General features: G+C 47.9%; 1 protein-coding gene across 1 annotated transcript in view; it reads right to left on the bottom strand.

Moving 5' to 3' along the window:
* The window catches only part of GABRB3 (gamma-aminobutyric acid type A receptor subunit beta3), a 180,690-nt gene extending 165,129 nt beyond the window's left edge, over positions 1-15,561 (bottom strand). The window contains exons 1-3 of the mRNA XM_056124247.1: positions 15,376-15,561; positions 15,176-15,267; positions 14,748-14,815 (exon numbers count right to left, since the gene is read on the bottom strand). Of these exons, the coding sequence (XP_055980222.1) occupies positions 14,748-14,815; positions 15,176-15,267; positions 15,376-15,455 (240 nt within the window). The 5' untranslated portion in view covers positions 15,456-15,561. The remainder of the gene's footprint in view (positions 1-14,747; positions 14,816-15,175; positions 15,268-15,375) is intronic.
* Between the last annotated feature and the right edge of the window lie 1,073 nt (positions 15,562-16,634).

Here is a 16,634-nt window from a genome sequence, read left to right as displayed (position 1 = left end):
CATCATTTTACATGTATCCACCACAGAAGATTCAAAAATAGTGCATGAATTTAATTAATGTAGGTTGTTTTAATCTTTGATATAAACAATTTGGCACCCAATAGCATTGAGATAGATTTTCAGTTTGGAACATTTTTCTTTAAAGAGCACAGGAATTATGTTTTACAGTACACTACAGTTTTCACTCCTAAATTCCCAATTTTAAATTCAAACACCCGCCCTCCTCCCACTCCCCACCCCCCGACCCAGCAAACATAACTATGCTTGACACTGGAAGTTATGAGCATGGATATAGCTGCTTTATGTCTGAAACATCTGAGACTGAGAGAAATACAGCATTAAGAGACCTGAAATAGTGGCTTCCAGGTTCAGACTAACTGCCTTCTGAGCAAAAGATTGCAAACACCATTTCAAATGACTAGTCATCAGCATTCTTATCATGACTATTATTTTTGGGTGGTCACACCCAGTAGTGCTTAAGACATACTCCCAGTTCAGTACCCAGAGGGTCAGGCAGTGCTGGGGATGGATGAGCTCTCTCTTTGGCCTCTGGATAACCTGTGAAAGCAGTCACACCTTAGCCCCGCAAAACAGAGCAGGGGGGATAAGGTGAGGAGAAGGCCATTTAAGTTTCAAACTGCTCAGAGACTCTAAGAAACAAAGAACTCAGCAATGGATGATAATTCACAGAAGCCATTTGCACACCCTCTTTTAAAGGAGCTGGTGGAGAAGCACTGAGTCTGAATGCCTGGCCAACATCTGCGTACACCCATTCTGTGCGTCCACTGCCTGACAAGCAACCCTCTCCACTGCGGAAGACAATCTCACAAGTTAGCCCCCTATGGTCTTGAGAGGCAGAACAGCCTGGAGAATAGTGGAAATTACCTAGGTAATTAAAATTCCAAATGGTTTGTGACAATAAAGTCAAACATCAAGCTTGAAGAGGAACTGCTCAATCATGAACTCAAGATCAGCTTTAAAGCAATACAGTCTGATCCAAATTCAGAGGAGGTGGGAAGGATGGAGACACAGAGAGTGATGTGAGGTGAGAGAGAGATTTCTGAAACAGTTTCCTACTTTCAGACAGCCTTTTGGACTTCTCGGTGCCAAACACAGACAAGCAGACCAGCAAAGCCCATTTTCCTCACAACCAATTAACATTTTTTAATTTCTCCCTGGAACATCTCTGGATTTGCTCATTATCACCAGTGTTTTACAACCCAGAGTAGAGCATAGATCCCAGTTGGCCTCTAGAGAGATGCTTACAATATTGCCCTCTTCTGATATGACAATGATTATGGAAAGCCCAGAAAATGCATCTGTCCCTTGGGTCACTGTCACCAATCGTTCAGGAGCATAGGACTGGAGGAAATTCATCCTAGGAAGAATATTTGAGATAACATACTCTGGGGGAGTATTAATTATTACTGACTGAATATTTCATCCACATTAAAGTCGGGGGTTGTAGAGATAGTAAGGAGTCAAGGGCAGATGTCTTGCATGTACAAGGTGCCACATTCAATCCTCACCATCATTTAGTCTACCAGGCACTATCAGGGTGATGTTGATCATCCCCAGCAGACCCAAGCAATACGGCATGATGGGGCTCATCACTGAACTACTCAGCCTATTGACAGAGTTCCAACACATACGGTTTCTGGCCACCTAAGCATTGTCTGAAAGCCCCCACCAAAACAAAGTATTTTATTCTACACGTAACTACATAAGTAAGTAAGTAAAGGCCCTCCCGTTGATCGTCGATTTGCTCGAGCGGGCCCAGTAACGTCTCCATTGGAGACTTTGTTGTTACTGTGTCTGGCATATCGAATACTCTCGGTAGCTTGCCGGGCTCTCCGAGAGGGGCGGAGGAATCGAACTCGGGTCGGCCATGTTGGCCGCTTGTAAGACGAACGCCCTACCCGCTGTGCTATCGCACACGTAACTACAAAGAACGTGAATTGTATGATGCTCTCAATTGTTTGATAAGTTGCACACCAAATCACTGCATATGCACTGTAATATATCCCACAACACACTTCGCAAGGCTATGATATCAGAGCATCACTTAGTCCCCCTCTTGCAGCCCCAAGAGAGAGTCTCCAGGCTTTAGAGACCAGCCTCTCAAACACATCCATCATGCCGAGCAGTCGCAAGAAGCCACATCTGGTTCTGGACATTTATGTACAGTTACTAGCCCCAGCAACCACTGTCCAGCTTCCTCCTCAGCACATCTATCCCTGCTTCTGTATTTTCTCCTGCTTGTAGGAAACACAGAGTCAAAGATCCTCCCGAAGGTGACAAAGATATTGTGACTTATTAAAGTATTACCCATATCCCATATGCATGGGTACATTTTTTTTTTGGTCAAAATTATGCCTTCCATGCTGCAGACACGATCAGCAAAATTCTTCCTTCACATAATTTACTTTTCAGTTCTCACTTGCAAGGAGCAGCTGTACCATTCCGATGACAGCATGAGTTCCTCATTCTCCCACCTGTGTTCTGCAAAAAACTTCATGAGGAAGTAGTAATGGGGTTTCCAGCTCTCCACAACGAAAAAAATCCCAGATGTAGTTTTAAATATTGAATTCTCAAGGAGCTGGAGAAATAGCACAGCAGGTAGGGTGTTTGCCTTTCAGCCGACCCGGGTTCGATTTCCAGCATCCCATATGGTCCCCCGAGCATCTCCAAGAGTAATTCCTGAGTCCTGAGTACATGAGCCAGAAGTAACCCCTGTGCATCGCTGGGTGTGACCCCAAAAGCAAATAAGTAAATAAATAAATAAATATTGAATTCTCGACCTCTCTAAGAAACATATTAAAATGCCCAACAATTCTTGCAGCAGAGAAGCCTATTTTACATCTTTCACATAATTGCCCATTTATTTCAGTAGAAGCCCTGAGATTCCGGGGCGCCCATGTATATATATCCATAGAACAGTGTTCTCTGAAGCAATCTCTTTTTTGGCCCACACCACAAGAAATGACATCCTCACAGGAAATTTTGGTGCCTGGGGCCAAAACAAAGGAAATATTCCGAAATGAAAAGTCATTCAATAGCACAGTCAAAGGAGTGCCTCTGCCAGTGAGTGATCTGCAGAATGTTCAACTGCATAAAACAGAAGCGGGAACATCAAATCACATGGATCCTGCATTATTTTTATTCTAATTTTTGAGCATGGAGGGGCATCTGATGCCACATCTAGTGGTGCTCATGGATAACTCCTGGCCAGCTCTGGAAACGTATTTGGTGCCAGGCATTGAACATAGAAAGTTGTACACAAGGCAAGTGCCTTCATCAACATACTATCTTTGCTGACCTATAGATCCTGGTTCTGGTACCCTAAACACACCTCCCCTCACTTGTCTTCAGCAGGTGTGGTGTGCTGATTTGGAAAAGAAAAGCACAAAATAGACCAATGGTGAGAAACAGGCCCCCTCAAATAACTCTGAGCATGACAGTACCCCCAATATCGGGCCATGCCTCCAAAAATAAGGCACCTTGGTCCATTGCTTTAGACCCACAGGACCAGCACTATCTTTCATAATTCAGACATTTTTCTCTGTGACTACTTTGCAAGGACTCTGCTCTGCTTGGGTCCCGGGGCTGGGATCTCCAAGCCTGCTCGGATCGGGGCTGAGCATCCTCCACCCAGATCCTCCATCTTCCAGTAGGCAGGGGTCACACCCACCAACTACGCCCCCCCCCCCCCCCCCCCGCGCCATGTAATCCCATCAACGGCCAAGACAAGAGACTATAAAACCCAGCTTCCAGAAGCGCGTGGCCATGAATGCGACATCTTATTATCTCATTCTTCCTTTGGACAACTGGCAGGCTACCGAATGTAACCTGCCCACACAGCAGAGTCTGGTAAACTCCCCGTGGCATACCCAATATGCCAAAAACCAGTAACAATGATGGGTCTCATTCTCCTAACCCTGAAAGATCCCTGAATATGGCACTTTTTAAAATCTCAGGGCTAGGATGAAGGAGACGTTACTAGTGCCTACTCGAGGCAATCAACAAACAACAGGATGATCGTGATCATGACTACTTTGCAAGAAACTTCATGCAGAAAGCTATGGCGAATTTTGCATTGCCCAATTAAATGTCCACAATGAAGCCAGTCAGAGGTGTGCCTTCAGCAACATGAATTCATTGATCAAACATTTACCATTCACACAAAAGACACTGCCCTTCACATCTACTCCAGTCTATTTTCATCCTAATGTATGGACTTCCTGCTCAGATGGGTACTGAGAGTCAGCATGATCGGAAAAAATCAATAATGTTACGATAAATTAGTATCTCTTAAACAATATTTGGCTTCCAGAGATTAACAAACACTTAAAAAGGCATGGGGCAGGGTGGGGGTATGGAACTCAAAAAATTACGCTTTGACTTGTTTATGCCACCAGTGCTAGAGTTTTAATCAAGAAGTTAAGTAGCAAAAGAATAGTGATGTTACAGCAACTAATAACTATAGATATGCACCAGAGTTACAATGCTTTTAGCCAGATTTTGTTATTCTTTAAATAAATTCCAAATATCCTTTTCTCTGTTCCAAATAAAACTGTATTTCTTGTCACTTATCATAGTATGTGGTAAAGGTAAAGGTAAAGGCCCTCCCATTGTTCGTCGGTTTGCTCGAGCGGGCCCAGTAACGTCTCCATTGGAGACTTTGTTGTTACTGTGTTTGGCATATCGAATACATCACGGGGAGCTTGCCAGGCTTTGCCGTGCAGGTGAGATACTCTCAGTAGCTTGCCGGGCTCTCTGAGAGGGGCGGAGGAATCGAAATCGGGTCGGCCATGTTGGCTGCATGCAAGGCAAATGCCCTACTGCTGTGCTATCGCTCCAGCCCATCATAGTATGTGAATTTAGCAAATATTCTACATAAAAGGAACAGTTTTGTTGTAGAATTATGGTATGATAAGATGCTGCTACAACCAAAAGAATTCATATCCTCTTTAAGGTTGAGCAGAGAGGCATCAATTAGGGCATTTAAAGAGCTGTGACATCCTTCTATCTTAATTCTATCTAATTCCTCTGAAATATTAGTTCCATACATGCTGAAATTGATGTTAATTACACTAATGTTCCCATGTGATACTTCAGTCAATGGAAAAACACAGTGGATGACATAACTTACAAATGGTTCTGGTGTTCTCTCTCTATTGGAGGTGCCCAGGATGATCCCTGTAGAGTCATGGCAAGGCATGAAACCCTCCTACTGAGACACCACCCACATTCTCTTCCTGGGGACTGACTCCTGTCTGAACACCCAGTCACAGAGATCATTGGGATAATGACCTCTCAGTCTTGAAGCATTTCCAGATGGAACTGACCTATGTGTGAGTTCACTAAATTTACTGCAGCTAGAGAAACTTGTTTTTGTCTGTTTCAGTGATGCTCAGGCAACATTCCTGGTGAATGGGGAACCATATGGAGATGCTAGAGATAGAACCTAGGTTGGATGCTTGCAAGACAAGTGCTCTCCCTGCAGCACTAGCTCTCCAGCCCCAAGAGAAACCCTTCTTAATGACGGACTTAAGGGACCCGGAAGTCTACTGCTCTTGGAAGCAAGGAAATGAATGAATGAAAATCACCACAACATCCCTGCAGTGCCAAGCAGCCACTGAAGGGAAACGGCAGAGTCCCAGAAAATCCTGTCTGATAAAACCATCAAAATGTCCCTAACCATCAGGGCTACAGAGACAGTATAGCCAGTATAGCAGGGAGGACGCTTGCTTTGCATACAGCTAACCTGGAACTGAACACAGCTAGGAGTGATCTCTGAACACAGAGCAAGGAGAGAACCCTGAGCACTACTGGATGTGGCCCAAACACACACACACACACACACACACACACACACAAACACACACACACACACACAATTTCCTTAAACAGAGAGGAGCACACTTGGCATATACTTGCCAACCATACCCAAATTCTACTTAGCACTGACAAGTCTCCTTGGGGGATGACTAAGGTTTCATGGGGAAATACAATGGAAGGATCAAATGTGGCCAATAGTGAAGGATCGTGGAAGGAGGCCAAATCCCATGAGCCCCAACAGAGCATCTCTGGTTGTCCTGAAGCAGAAGCGAACAAAGAACCAAAGAGGCAGGATCGTATTCCTGGTCTGCCATGCATTAACCACAGCCTTTCCTGAGGCTAACACGGCTATTCACTGCCTCAGGCTCAAGTCTGATGATCAGATGTGACCAAGAAGTCTCTTAAATTCTGGTTCTTCAGTCTGTGGTCCATGATGGAAATTTTCTTGAGGTCGATCAAAAATCCTTCCCCCCCCATAACAGAGCAGCTAAACAAAGTGGATGCCATACTTGCTTTAATAGGTTGTAGTTTAGGATATCAGAATGATAGTACATTTTCCTTGCACATGGCCAACCAAGGTTTGATCCCAAGCGACTCATATGGGCCCCTGAGCCCGCCAGGAGTGATCCCTAAACACAGAGCCAGGAGTACAGTCAGGTGTGGCCCAAAAATTTTTTAAAAGTGTAATTTTATAACACTGGATTTAATAAAGTACTAACTACATGTAAGTTTTAGTTCTGCCTTAGCCATCAGTCAGTCTGCAAAATATTTCTCCTATTATTCCCCAATCCGCAGGTATTAAAAAGGGTGACAGAGCCTAAGCAATAATACAGTAGGCACGGTGTTTGTCTTATACACGACCAACCTAGGTTTAATCCCTGGCACCTCAGAGGGTCCCCCAAGTCCCACCAGGAGAGATTCCTGGGTGTAGAGCCAGGAGCAAGCCCTGAGCACTACCAGGTACAGCCCCAAACCCAACAAAACCAAACAAAATGTTGGCAAATGCTGTCATGAACTGCAAAATAATACACAGCTTCTAAGGAATGTATTATCTCCCTTTTTCCACAATCTTTTAAAACAATTTGAAAGATTGCAAATGATAAGTCAGCTTCATTTATTTGTTTGAATAAATGATCAGTGAGTTTCAATGAGTGGGTTAGGATAAATTACCCTTATTTTTAAAAATAATAACAACAATAATAATAGAGAGTTCTATTACTGAAATAGAATAACAAAAATTAAAGAGTAAAAACTCAAAATCCACAAGCTATTTTGGGCTTGGGCAGCTGAAAATGTCAAGACACACAAACTCTTTCTCTTTCTCTGTTTTGTTTTGGCTTTGGAACCACAGGGATCACTCCTGGTGGGCTCAGAGGACCCTACAGGGTGGCAGGGATTGAACCCAAGAGGGGTGCCCTACCCGCTGTTCTGTCACTCTGGCCCCAATTTGCTCTCTTCATGTTGTTTCCCCCAAATACTAAACAAGGAAGATCACAGGTTAGAGACCCTTCACCAGAAATCTTTCTTTCCACTCACACAAGCTCTGGAATGGGCCTCAGAGGACCAGTCCAGAGGGAAACGTACTGTGCACCCTCACCCACCAGTCGGCCACTTGCCCTCTCAAACAGGAGAATCCCCTCCCCTCTCCTATACAAATGGAGGGGAGACTGTGTGTCCGCCATGCTCGAACCTGCCACCGTGACTTAAGAAACGTGCTCCACTGAGTGCTGAAGGAGGGAAGGATGTGTGTGATACCCTTTCAGTAACAGTATTGCAAACCACAGGTCTGAAAAGGAAGAGAAAGAGACACACAGAGAGAAAAAGAGACAGAGAAAGAAAGAGAGAGAGAGAGAGAGAGAGAGAGAAGTGTCTGCCACAGAGGCAGGCTGAGTGGGCAGGAGGGAAACTAGGGACTTTGGTGGCAGGAAATGTGCACTGGTGAAGGGGTGGGTGTTACAATACAGTGTGACTGAACTCAATCATGAACAACTCTGTAACTGGGTATCTCCTGGTGAGTCAATTAAATAAATAAATAAATAAATAAAATTTTCAAAAGAGAAGGATGATTTTCTACTCTCCCTCTTCGTCTCACAATAGAATGAACCCCCTGAGCAGTAGTGAACCTGGGTCTTCATGGTGCCAAGAGAAGAAGAACCAGCCAGCTGGTGTCAAGTCAAATCTGGACTCCATGTTGTCTTCCTCATGAGACCCAAAACACTCACCAGATGTCAGTAGGATCTGCACCAACACTTGCTGGATATCTTCTATAAGCCATGCAGCCGGGATCCCAAAGCCCGGCAAGAGACCTTCCACACAGGACAATGCATGCAATCTTTGCATTGAGACGGAGCACACAAACTTCACAGTCTCCCCAGGGCAAAGACGAAAACAGCATTGCTTTTGCATGCACCATACCATTCCTTCTAATATGCAATTCCCTTCATAAAGAGCATAATATAAAGGTATTACTCTCCTCCATCACTGAAGCTCATTATATGCTTCCTTATCAGTGCCCGGCACTGATGCATGATCATAACTTATGCATGAAACATACTGCCCATGAAAAGTAATGTCCTCAATAAACAACCTTACCTCCAAAACACAGCAATCAGAGAGCAAATACCAACGGGCTTCAGCTCCAAGGAACTGACCCCACGAGTGCCGTCCTTCTGTGTAAGCAATTTTCCAACCCCAACTGGGTCAGAAAAACACTTCTTTACTTTCTGCTGAGTCATCCCCCAGCTTACTTTATAATAAGAGCATTAGCACATTTCCTACCTTTCAAAGGCTAATAACAATTCGGATGCCAACTCTGAGGAAGGCCCTGGCCTTTCTGGAAGAAACCAGCCAAGGGCAGCTTTCGAATATGCCAGTGTGGCTGTGGATGTCATTCCCAAGACCATCTGTCCATCTGTATAGAAGAAACCCTCCATTCTAGCAATTTGGAATTGCTGCTTTCAGCTAAGGACAGACACCTAGGAAAGACTCCGATTAAACTACTTAAGTGATTGGCCTAAAACAAGATGTTCTTACAAGCTCAGAAGTAGAGCCCAAAGTTCCGAGTAATATTAAGTTGGCATTGGTTTGGGTTTAGGTTTGGTTTGGGAGCCCCATTAAGCATTTCTTGAGGCTTACCCCTGAATCTGCTATTGGACCAACTCCTGGTACTGCTTATGGACCACATGTCGCATCAGGGATCAACTTCCAGGTCAGCTGCATGCAAGGCAAGCACCTTATCCACTGTGCCAGCTCTCCAGCCCAATACTGAGCTCTGTTTACTACTCAACCCAAACTCCTGTGATTCCACTACTCTGCCTGAGAATCTCCCAAGGCTCTGGGTATAGGCTGCCCTCCCAGCACCTACTACTAGAGGTACCTTTAGACAGAAATTTGGAAGTGAGAGAGGGCACACTGGCTAGCATCAGTTGGGTCAAAAACTGAATTCCCCAAATCTCTGATCCCAGCTCACTCACTCTCCTCTGAAAAGACAAAGTGGCAGGGTCAATGGGTGTGCGTGTGCACATGCATGATTCTATACTCACACACACACACACACAAAGATGCACATACACACAACCACACAGTAAGATTTGAAAAAGCGAGACAGTGCGTGTTTGACGGCCATGCTTTCCAAAGCTGCTCCTGAACTGTGCTTAAACTATGTTCCAATTCTCTATACTTATCTCAAGTCTAAACATTTATAAGCAAAGTGGGTTTTCTAAGGGGGAAAAATGCAATGAAAGGGAAAGGAATACAAAGAGCTGGGGAAATGGATAGATTTTCTCACACAAACTAAGTGTACATGCTGTGTCACCTAAAATAAAATAAAAGATAGTAATTTTTGACATATAGCCATCACATATAAGATTATTCTGCACTTAGATTTTTCACTAGAATTAAGTTCATTTTAAAGAAATAATTAAAGTATGAATAATAACAAAGTACAGTCACTGTCACTGTCACTGTCATCCCATTGTTTACCAATTTACTTGAGCAGGCACCAGTAACGTCTCCATTCGTCCCAGCCCTGAGATTTTAGCAGCCTCTCCTTACTCGTCTTTCCCAATGCTGCCATATTGGAGGTGCTTTCAGGGTCAGGGGAATGAGACCCGTTATTTTTACTGTTTTTGGCATATCAAATATGCCACGGGTAGCTTGCCATGCAGGCACGATTCTCTTGGTAGCTTGCCGGGCTCTCTAAGAGGCATATCTATCTATATAGATAGATATAGATATACATAGAGGGATATATATATATATATTTACCTTTATGATTTGTTGCCTACTGTCTTAACCCCATCAAATATGGTGTCGTAATTATGGAAAATGGGTATCCTCAATTGTTTATAGCTAATCAAGTGAAAATTAAATTCATGCTTTTGCTCTGATATAAGAAACAATAACTTAGCCAAATAATTCAGATTTGCAAAGTAACTCACATGACACCTTTTAAAAACTGTTTTAAAAGCAGAATGTTCTAAGGAACCTATATTTTTAGCTCCTTATGTTTCCTTTTTATTCCATAATTTCCCTTATGTGTTTATCGTCATAATTGTTTAACGTCTTTTTGAAATATGGTTCTAATGTGTTAGGGCCACCAGAATTATAACACATGAAATCATTTTCAGTAGGCTGTATTCTTTCACACCATTTACATAAGTAGATTTCATCTCAAAAATTACACCAACTATGCATAATTTTAAGTTATCTAAAATTTTAAAACAAAGGCAAAGAAAAATAAGGGAAGTTGTTGAACACAAAACATCCTTACTTGACTGTTTTCAAGTCAGTCAACTAAAAATAAAGTGTGGGAAAGAAAAACTGAAAGATAAGAAAAAGAGAACTGCAAAAAATCATTTTTCATGAACCAAGTTTTATGAAAATTGTGTGAAATATGAAAACACTCAAACCCATTCTTAGATTACTTTTACCAAAAAAGTCAATTTTCCAAACATGTCCATGTATTATCACTGTCACTGTCACTGTCCTCCCGTTGTTCCTCGATTTGCTCAAGCAGGCCCAGTAACATCTCCATTATGAGACTTGTTGTTACTGTGTTTGGCATATTGAATACATCATGGGGTACATGTATTATATATTTATTAATTAGTTTGTTTAGGTCAAAGTTTATTGGGGGGCTGACTGCACTATTGGTAGATAAAAGTTGCGCTGTATTATTGTTTACAGGGAAAAATCAACAGCACTACTATGGTGCAATATTTATTAATATTCTTTCCTGGAAGCCCAAAAGGGATCATGAATAAGCACATTTCCCTCCCACCTGATCTATACATGTTTACCCACCCCGTTTAAAATATCAGAGAGCACTCGTAAAGATCTATCTCTAAGAACCTGGAGTAAACTGCCGGGAATATCTACTCTGTTTTCTTGCGAATTCTGTTCTTCCCTTCCAGAATCCTCCCTTAAAATGTATCTTTCAGCCAAAACACTGACCAATCACCACTATAAAATCATTAATGGTTCCTTGTTTCTTGAAAATTATAGTGTGAATCTCTTAGCATGGTGGAGAAGGAGGAGGTCTTTTTGCCTACTTTTCCAATATCATCTTTTTTGTTCGTTTGTGGGTTTGGGTGATACAGCCAGCAATACTCAGAGCTGACTTCTGGCTCTGAGCTCACAGATAACTCCTGGTGGGCTCAGAAGACCATATGGGGTGCCAGGGATCGATCTCAGGTCAACCATATGCAAGGCAAGTGCCATGTGCTGTGGGACTGGTCCCTCCAATGTCATTTTTATCAGTCCCCATTCCACACTCTTCAACCCATTCTTCTATCCTCCAAATATGGGCGTTTGCTCCCCTAACCCAGAACATCCTCCTCTCTTTACACCACTCATGCTTCTATTCACTTTGCTCACACAAATTAAACAGAATTTCCTCCATGAAGCTTATCAAAATCATATCACACCTTTCTCTTTTCCTCTTCCTTCCTATCACCCCTTTCCTTTCCACTCTTCTGGGCACCCCTTTCTTCTTTCTCTGCTGGTGGCACTTACTGCAGTCTTCCTTTTATTGTAACTATTTGGCACACTTCTCTGATAGTTACAATATCCTGAAAGCAAAATCATAACCTTGGAATCCTAGTAAAAAGACCAAGGAAATTCATACGTACCATTTAAAGTTTATTTAAGGAACATGATTGAGAATCTGAGGTTCACACGTTTTCTCTTCTTCACCTCTAATTATCAAATTTTATAGCTATGATTATCAGTAAATACACAGGACAAGGGAGACTAGATTTTAAAGCTCATGATACCAAGTAATTCTCAGTGGAAGATATTTCTAATGGCTGGCAGGTGGCTGAATCTGTCAAATGGATTCATGTTCCGATAGAATAGTCCCCATTTAGTTTTCAAAACACTTGTTTAGAAAGCCAGAAAAATCACCATCATAATAATAATACCACCCCCCAAAAAAAGGAAACAAAAGAATATGCACACAAGAATACCACAGTCAGTGGCTTCTGAAAGCTTACTTCAAGATGTTAAAGATAACAGTGATTGTATCTGAAATGTGTGTTTATATTACTGGGCCAGGAGAAAACTGGGACACTTTGCTTCATGGGGCATGAATTAGGTGATGAGGAATGAAGTTTCCAAGGTACCTCAGATACACCTGAGAGCAAAACAACGGAACGACTGAGTTTTAAAATTAAGTCAAAATAAACATGAAAGTTCGTTGCAATACATTTTCAGTCCCCTGGTTGTTCTAATACATACAGAGTTCTTAAAGAGTCATGTCAACAGAGTTTTTTGCTTTCATCTGACAGTCAGTGAAACATTTTTGTTGTAGTGGTAGGGTCACAATCTGCAGTGCTCAGGGGCTACGCCCAGTCCTGTGCACCAGGCCAGGCTTTGCATGCACTTTGTCAGCTGAGCTACCCCTCTGGCCCTAATAAAGCGTTTTAACTTGAAAATAAACTAAATATTCAATTAGCTTCTACATAAAGTACTGTCCTCTAGAGACTGTAAGGCTCCTGATTTTTTTAAATATTGGGGGGAAAGTTAAAAAATTATGATGCACTGATCTTGAATATATTAATTTCCTTAAAAATCATGACATATATCTTTTGGAGAAAATTAATTTCAATAACTTAACAAAAAGAAAAGATACATCTATATAATATAAACTTTTCACATAGGTACATTCATATTCATTCTGTTTCTCAACATTCAATGCCATTCGTTACAATGGCATTGTGTATACAAATGTTCTAAGAGATATACATTACAGAAAGTTATGATTTTTGTAAAACTCACGCATAATTTCAGGATCCTCAGCACAAGTGTGAAAGTTTGATGAAAATAATTTTGCATGCTCACAGATGTATTCCTACAAATTCTCGACAGCACATGCCCATAGATATATATCACACAAACCATTCTGTTTCAAAGATTAGTTTTAGGGACTGAGAGGCAGCTCACAGGAAAGAAGTTTTTGCCTTGATGTGCACCCCTGCCAGGGATTACCAGGGCCCCCAGCACCACTGGTATGGCTCTCTGAGTCTGTCCTAAACCCCAGGGACTTGGGTTGATTGGTTGATTTGGAGGCCACATCTGGAGGTGCCCAGGGCTAACTCCTGACTCTGCACTAAGACAGAACTGCTGATGAGATTCGGGGGATCCTATAGGGTGCTGGGGATCAAACCCGTTTAATTACATGCAAGGTAAGTGCTATCACTTGGGCCCCTAAGCTCAAGTTCATGTTCTCCCATAAATGCTCATGTATCATACAACTTGGGTCAATGTTTCTCAAGTCTGTCTGCTTCAAACTAACGATGAAGGGCTGGTTTTAGACGCGGGAGCCCCAAGCTCCCACATCACACGGGTGGGCTCAAGAATCTCCTAAGAGGGAGCTGGTCAGAACAAGGGTGAACTGACACCAAGTTTGCCCTCGACTCCCTTAGCCAAGATTTTACAGAGCCGTGAAGACACTTTGAAACCCAGTCCCACGAACGCATCCCCAAAGGAAAGTGCCACTGTGAGTCCTAACCCCAAATCTCCCATCACTCATTCTCACCCTCTCGCTCAGTAGAAAATAAAGCCCAACTCCCAACCCCCAGCTCAGTGAACCTCCCTGTCGTTTCTCGACGACACTCCCAGTCGCCCGAAAGTATCCCAAGCCAAGACCCGTGGCCATGACCCTGCAGTGTTCGCGGGCTGGGTGGGCATCCGGAGTCCTCCTCCCCGGGTGCACCCTCACCACCCACCCGACGAACCACTCAGGTCGGCCTCTACTGCCTACCACTCAGGTGCCCGGGCCCCATCAGCACCTCGGACAGCGTCGGGCAGAGCCTAGACCCTGCAGGTGCCACCAGGCCAGCCTCGGACACCAACTGCGACACCCCGACACACGGCCACCCCTACCAGCCGCCAACATCGCTGTCCAGAAGTCCACAGAGGCCACCCGAAGTACCGAGGTGCCGGGCCGCCCCCACTCCTCGCCTTCCCCCAGTGCCTGTTGCTAAGGAAGCGAGACTGTGCCCGGGCAGCCCCAGGACCAGGGACCGACCTCTGCCTGACTGGCTGCGAGCACAGGACCCCCAGACCCTGCGCCCAGGTGCGTGCACTGCACCGCCAGCTCCGAGGCCCGCGACGCCCACCATGCCAGGCGGATGCAGGGGACCCACGCCAGACCGGATGCTTGGGACGGACGCCACGACCAGCGCAGGGGCGCACACCAGGCTGGGTGCAGGGGGTGCAACGATGGGAGGGTGCAGTTGGGCGCAGGGCCAGGCCTGGCCCGGGGCGCACGACAGGTCCAGTGCAAGGGGTGCAGCGCCAGGCTCGGGGTGCTCGGCGCCGCTGGCCAGAAGGCCGCGGGTGCCAACTGCCCTCTGGGCCAGGGGTCTCGGCACAGCACAGGGAGGTGGAGGGGGCGCACTTACCATGTTGACTTCAGAAACCATGTCTATGCTCGCGATGTCGATGTTCATCCCCACACACACCGGGGGACCTGCAGGAAGCACGACGGGGGATCAGCGGGCTCCCGCGGGGTCTCTCCGGGGAGGGGGGCAGGACGCACAGGGGCGCCCGGGAAGGGGAGCTCGGCGCGCAGGGGGCGCCCGGGCAGCCGCCGCCCGCGCCCCGCAGCCCCGCGTCCCGGAACCCCGCGCCCCGCAGTCCCGCGCCCCGCGGCCCCGCAACTCGCGCCCCGCGGCCTCGCGACACGCAGCCCCACGACCCACGACCCGCGCCCCGCGCCCCGCGCCCCGCGCCCCGGCCCGCGACCCGCACGGCGCCGCAGCTCGGCGGAAGCGGCCCCCGCCCCCTCCTCCGCGCCCGGCTCCCCGCAGCGGCCGCGCACCCCGCTTACCCCCGAAGTCGGGTCTCAGGCGGATGTCGTAGCCTTTGAGCAGCTTGTCTACCGTCTCCTTCACAAAGGACATGTTGCCGGGGTCGTTCACGCTGCGGGCCGTGGGGAGACACGGCGGTGAGCGGCTCCCGCGCCGCACAGCCCCGCGCCCGGCCCGGCCCGGCCCGCCGCCCGCGCCCGCCGGCCCGCCGCGACCCTACCTCTGCGCGCAGCACACCACCGCCACCAGCACCGGGGCCGAGAAGATGCCGAAAAGCCTCCTCCCCGCGAAGCCCCACATCCCTCCGCCGCGCCCCGGCACGGGGGAGGGGGCGCCCCGCCGCCGTCGCGACCCGCAGCCGGGGCTGCTCCTGCTGCTGCCGCCGCCGCCGCCGCGCTGGCCCCGAGCGGAGGAGGCGGAGGGGGAGGGGAGGGCGGAGCCTCCGGGGCGGGGCGGGGCCTCGGCGGGAGAAAGGCGGAACCTCTGCGAGGGGGCGGTTCTTCAGAGGGGCCTGGGCGGAGCCTGTGCGGGGGCGCGGCTTCGTCCAAGGCCAGGCGGAGCCGCCGGGAAGGGCCGAGAGGAAGGCGGCTCTAGGGAGGGAGGAAGCCTCCGAAGAGCATGGGCGGAGCCGCAGGGGAAGAGAGGGAGGAGCCTCCCGGGAGGGAGGAGCCTCTGGGGAAGGCGGGGTGGGACCAGAAAAGAGGGCGGGGCCTCCGGGAAAGAGCGGGCGGGGCGTGCTATGGGGGCGGAGCCTCCTAGGATGGGTGGGGCGGCTGGGGAGGGCTAAGCCTGCGGGGGCGTGGCCTTAAAGAAGGGCGTGGCTGTATGGCGGGCGCAGTCCTCTCTGGAGGGCGGGGCCTCAGGCGCGGGGCGGAGTCTACGCGGAGGGCGGAGCCGCGGGTGCAAGGTGCGGGCGGCGGGGCCCGGGGGCCCGAGGCGGAGACCCCAGCGCGATCCAGGTCCTCCAGCTCGTCCCGCAGCCCAGCGGCCCCGACCCCGGGCGCCCCCTCAGCCCCAAGGCACCCGAAGCGCAGGTGCGGGCGGTGCTGCCGTGCGTCTCCGGGGCTGCAGGCCGGGGCACTGGGCCGGCGGGAGCGCGGCTGCGCGCTCGGGGAGGCCGGGCTCGGGCCCCAGGCTCGCTGGTCCCGCCAGGTTGCCCGTGGCGGCAGTCACGCCGTCGGAGAGGCGTTCTCCCGCACCCCGACCCCCCAACCCCGCAGCCGCACCGTGCGCAGCCGCGAGGGACCCCCGGGAAAGCCCCGCGCTCACCTGCGCCGCTCCGAGCCGCGGGTGCCCAGTGCCCAGGACAGCCAGGCGGGCAGCAGCAGCGCCCAGAGCCACCAGCACATGGCGCGGCTCCTCGGGCAGCTGCGGTGGGTGCGGGTTCCCCAGCGCAGGAGCAGGAGCGCGCGCCGCGAGTGCGGAGACCCCGCCTCTGCCCGCACCGGGCTTCCCCGCCGGACCCTCCTCCGATGGAAT

Source organism: Sorex fumeus, unplaced genomic scaffold (genome assembly GCF_029834395.1).
Source record: "Sorex fumeus unplaced genomic scaffold, SorFum_2.1 ptg000051l, whole genome shotgun sequence".
Classification (NCBI taxonomy): domain Eukaryota; kingdom Metazoa; phylum Chordata; class Mammalia; order Eulipotyphla; family Soricidae; genus Sorex; species Sorex fumeus.
The sequence above is the reverse complement of the archived record's forward strand: the minus strand, read 5'-3'. Positions and strand labels throughout refer to the sequence as shown.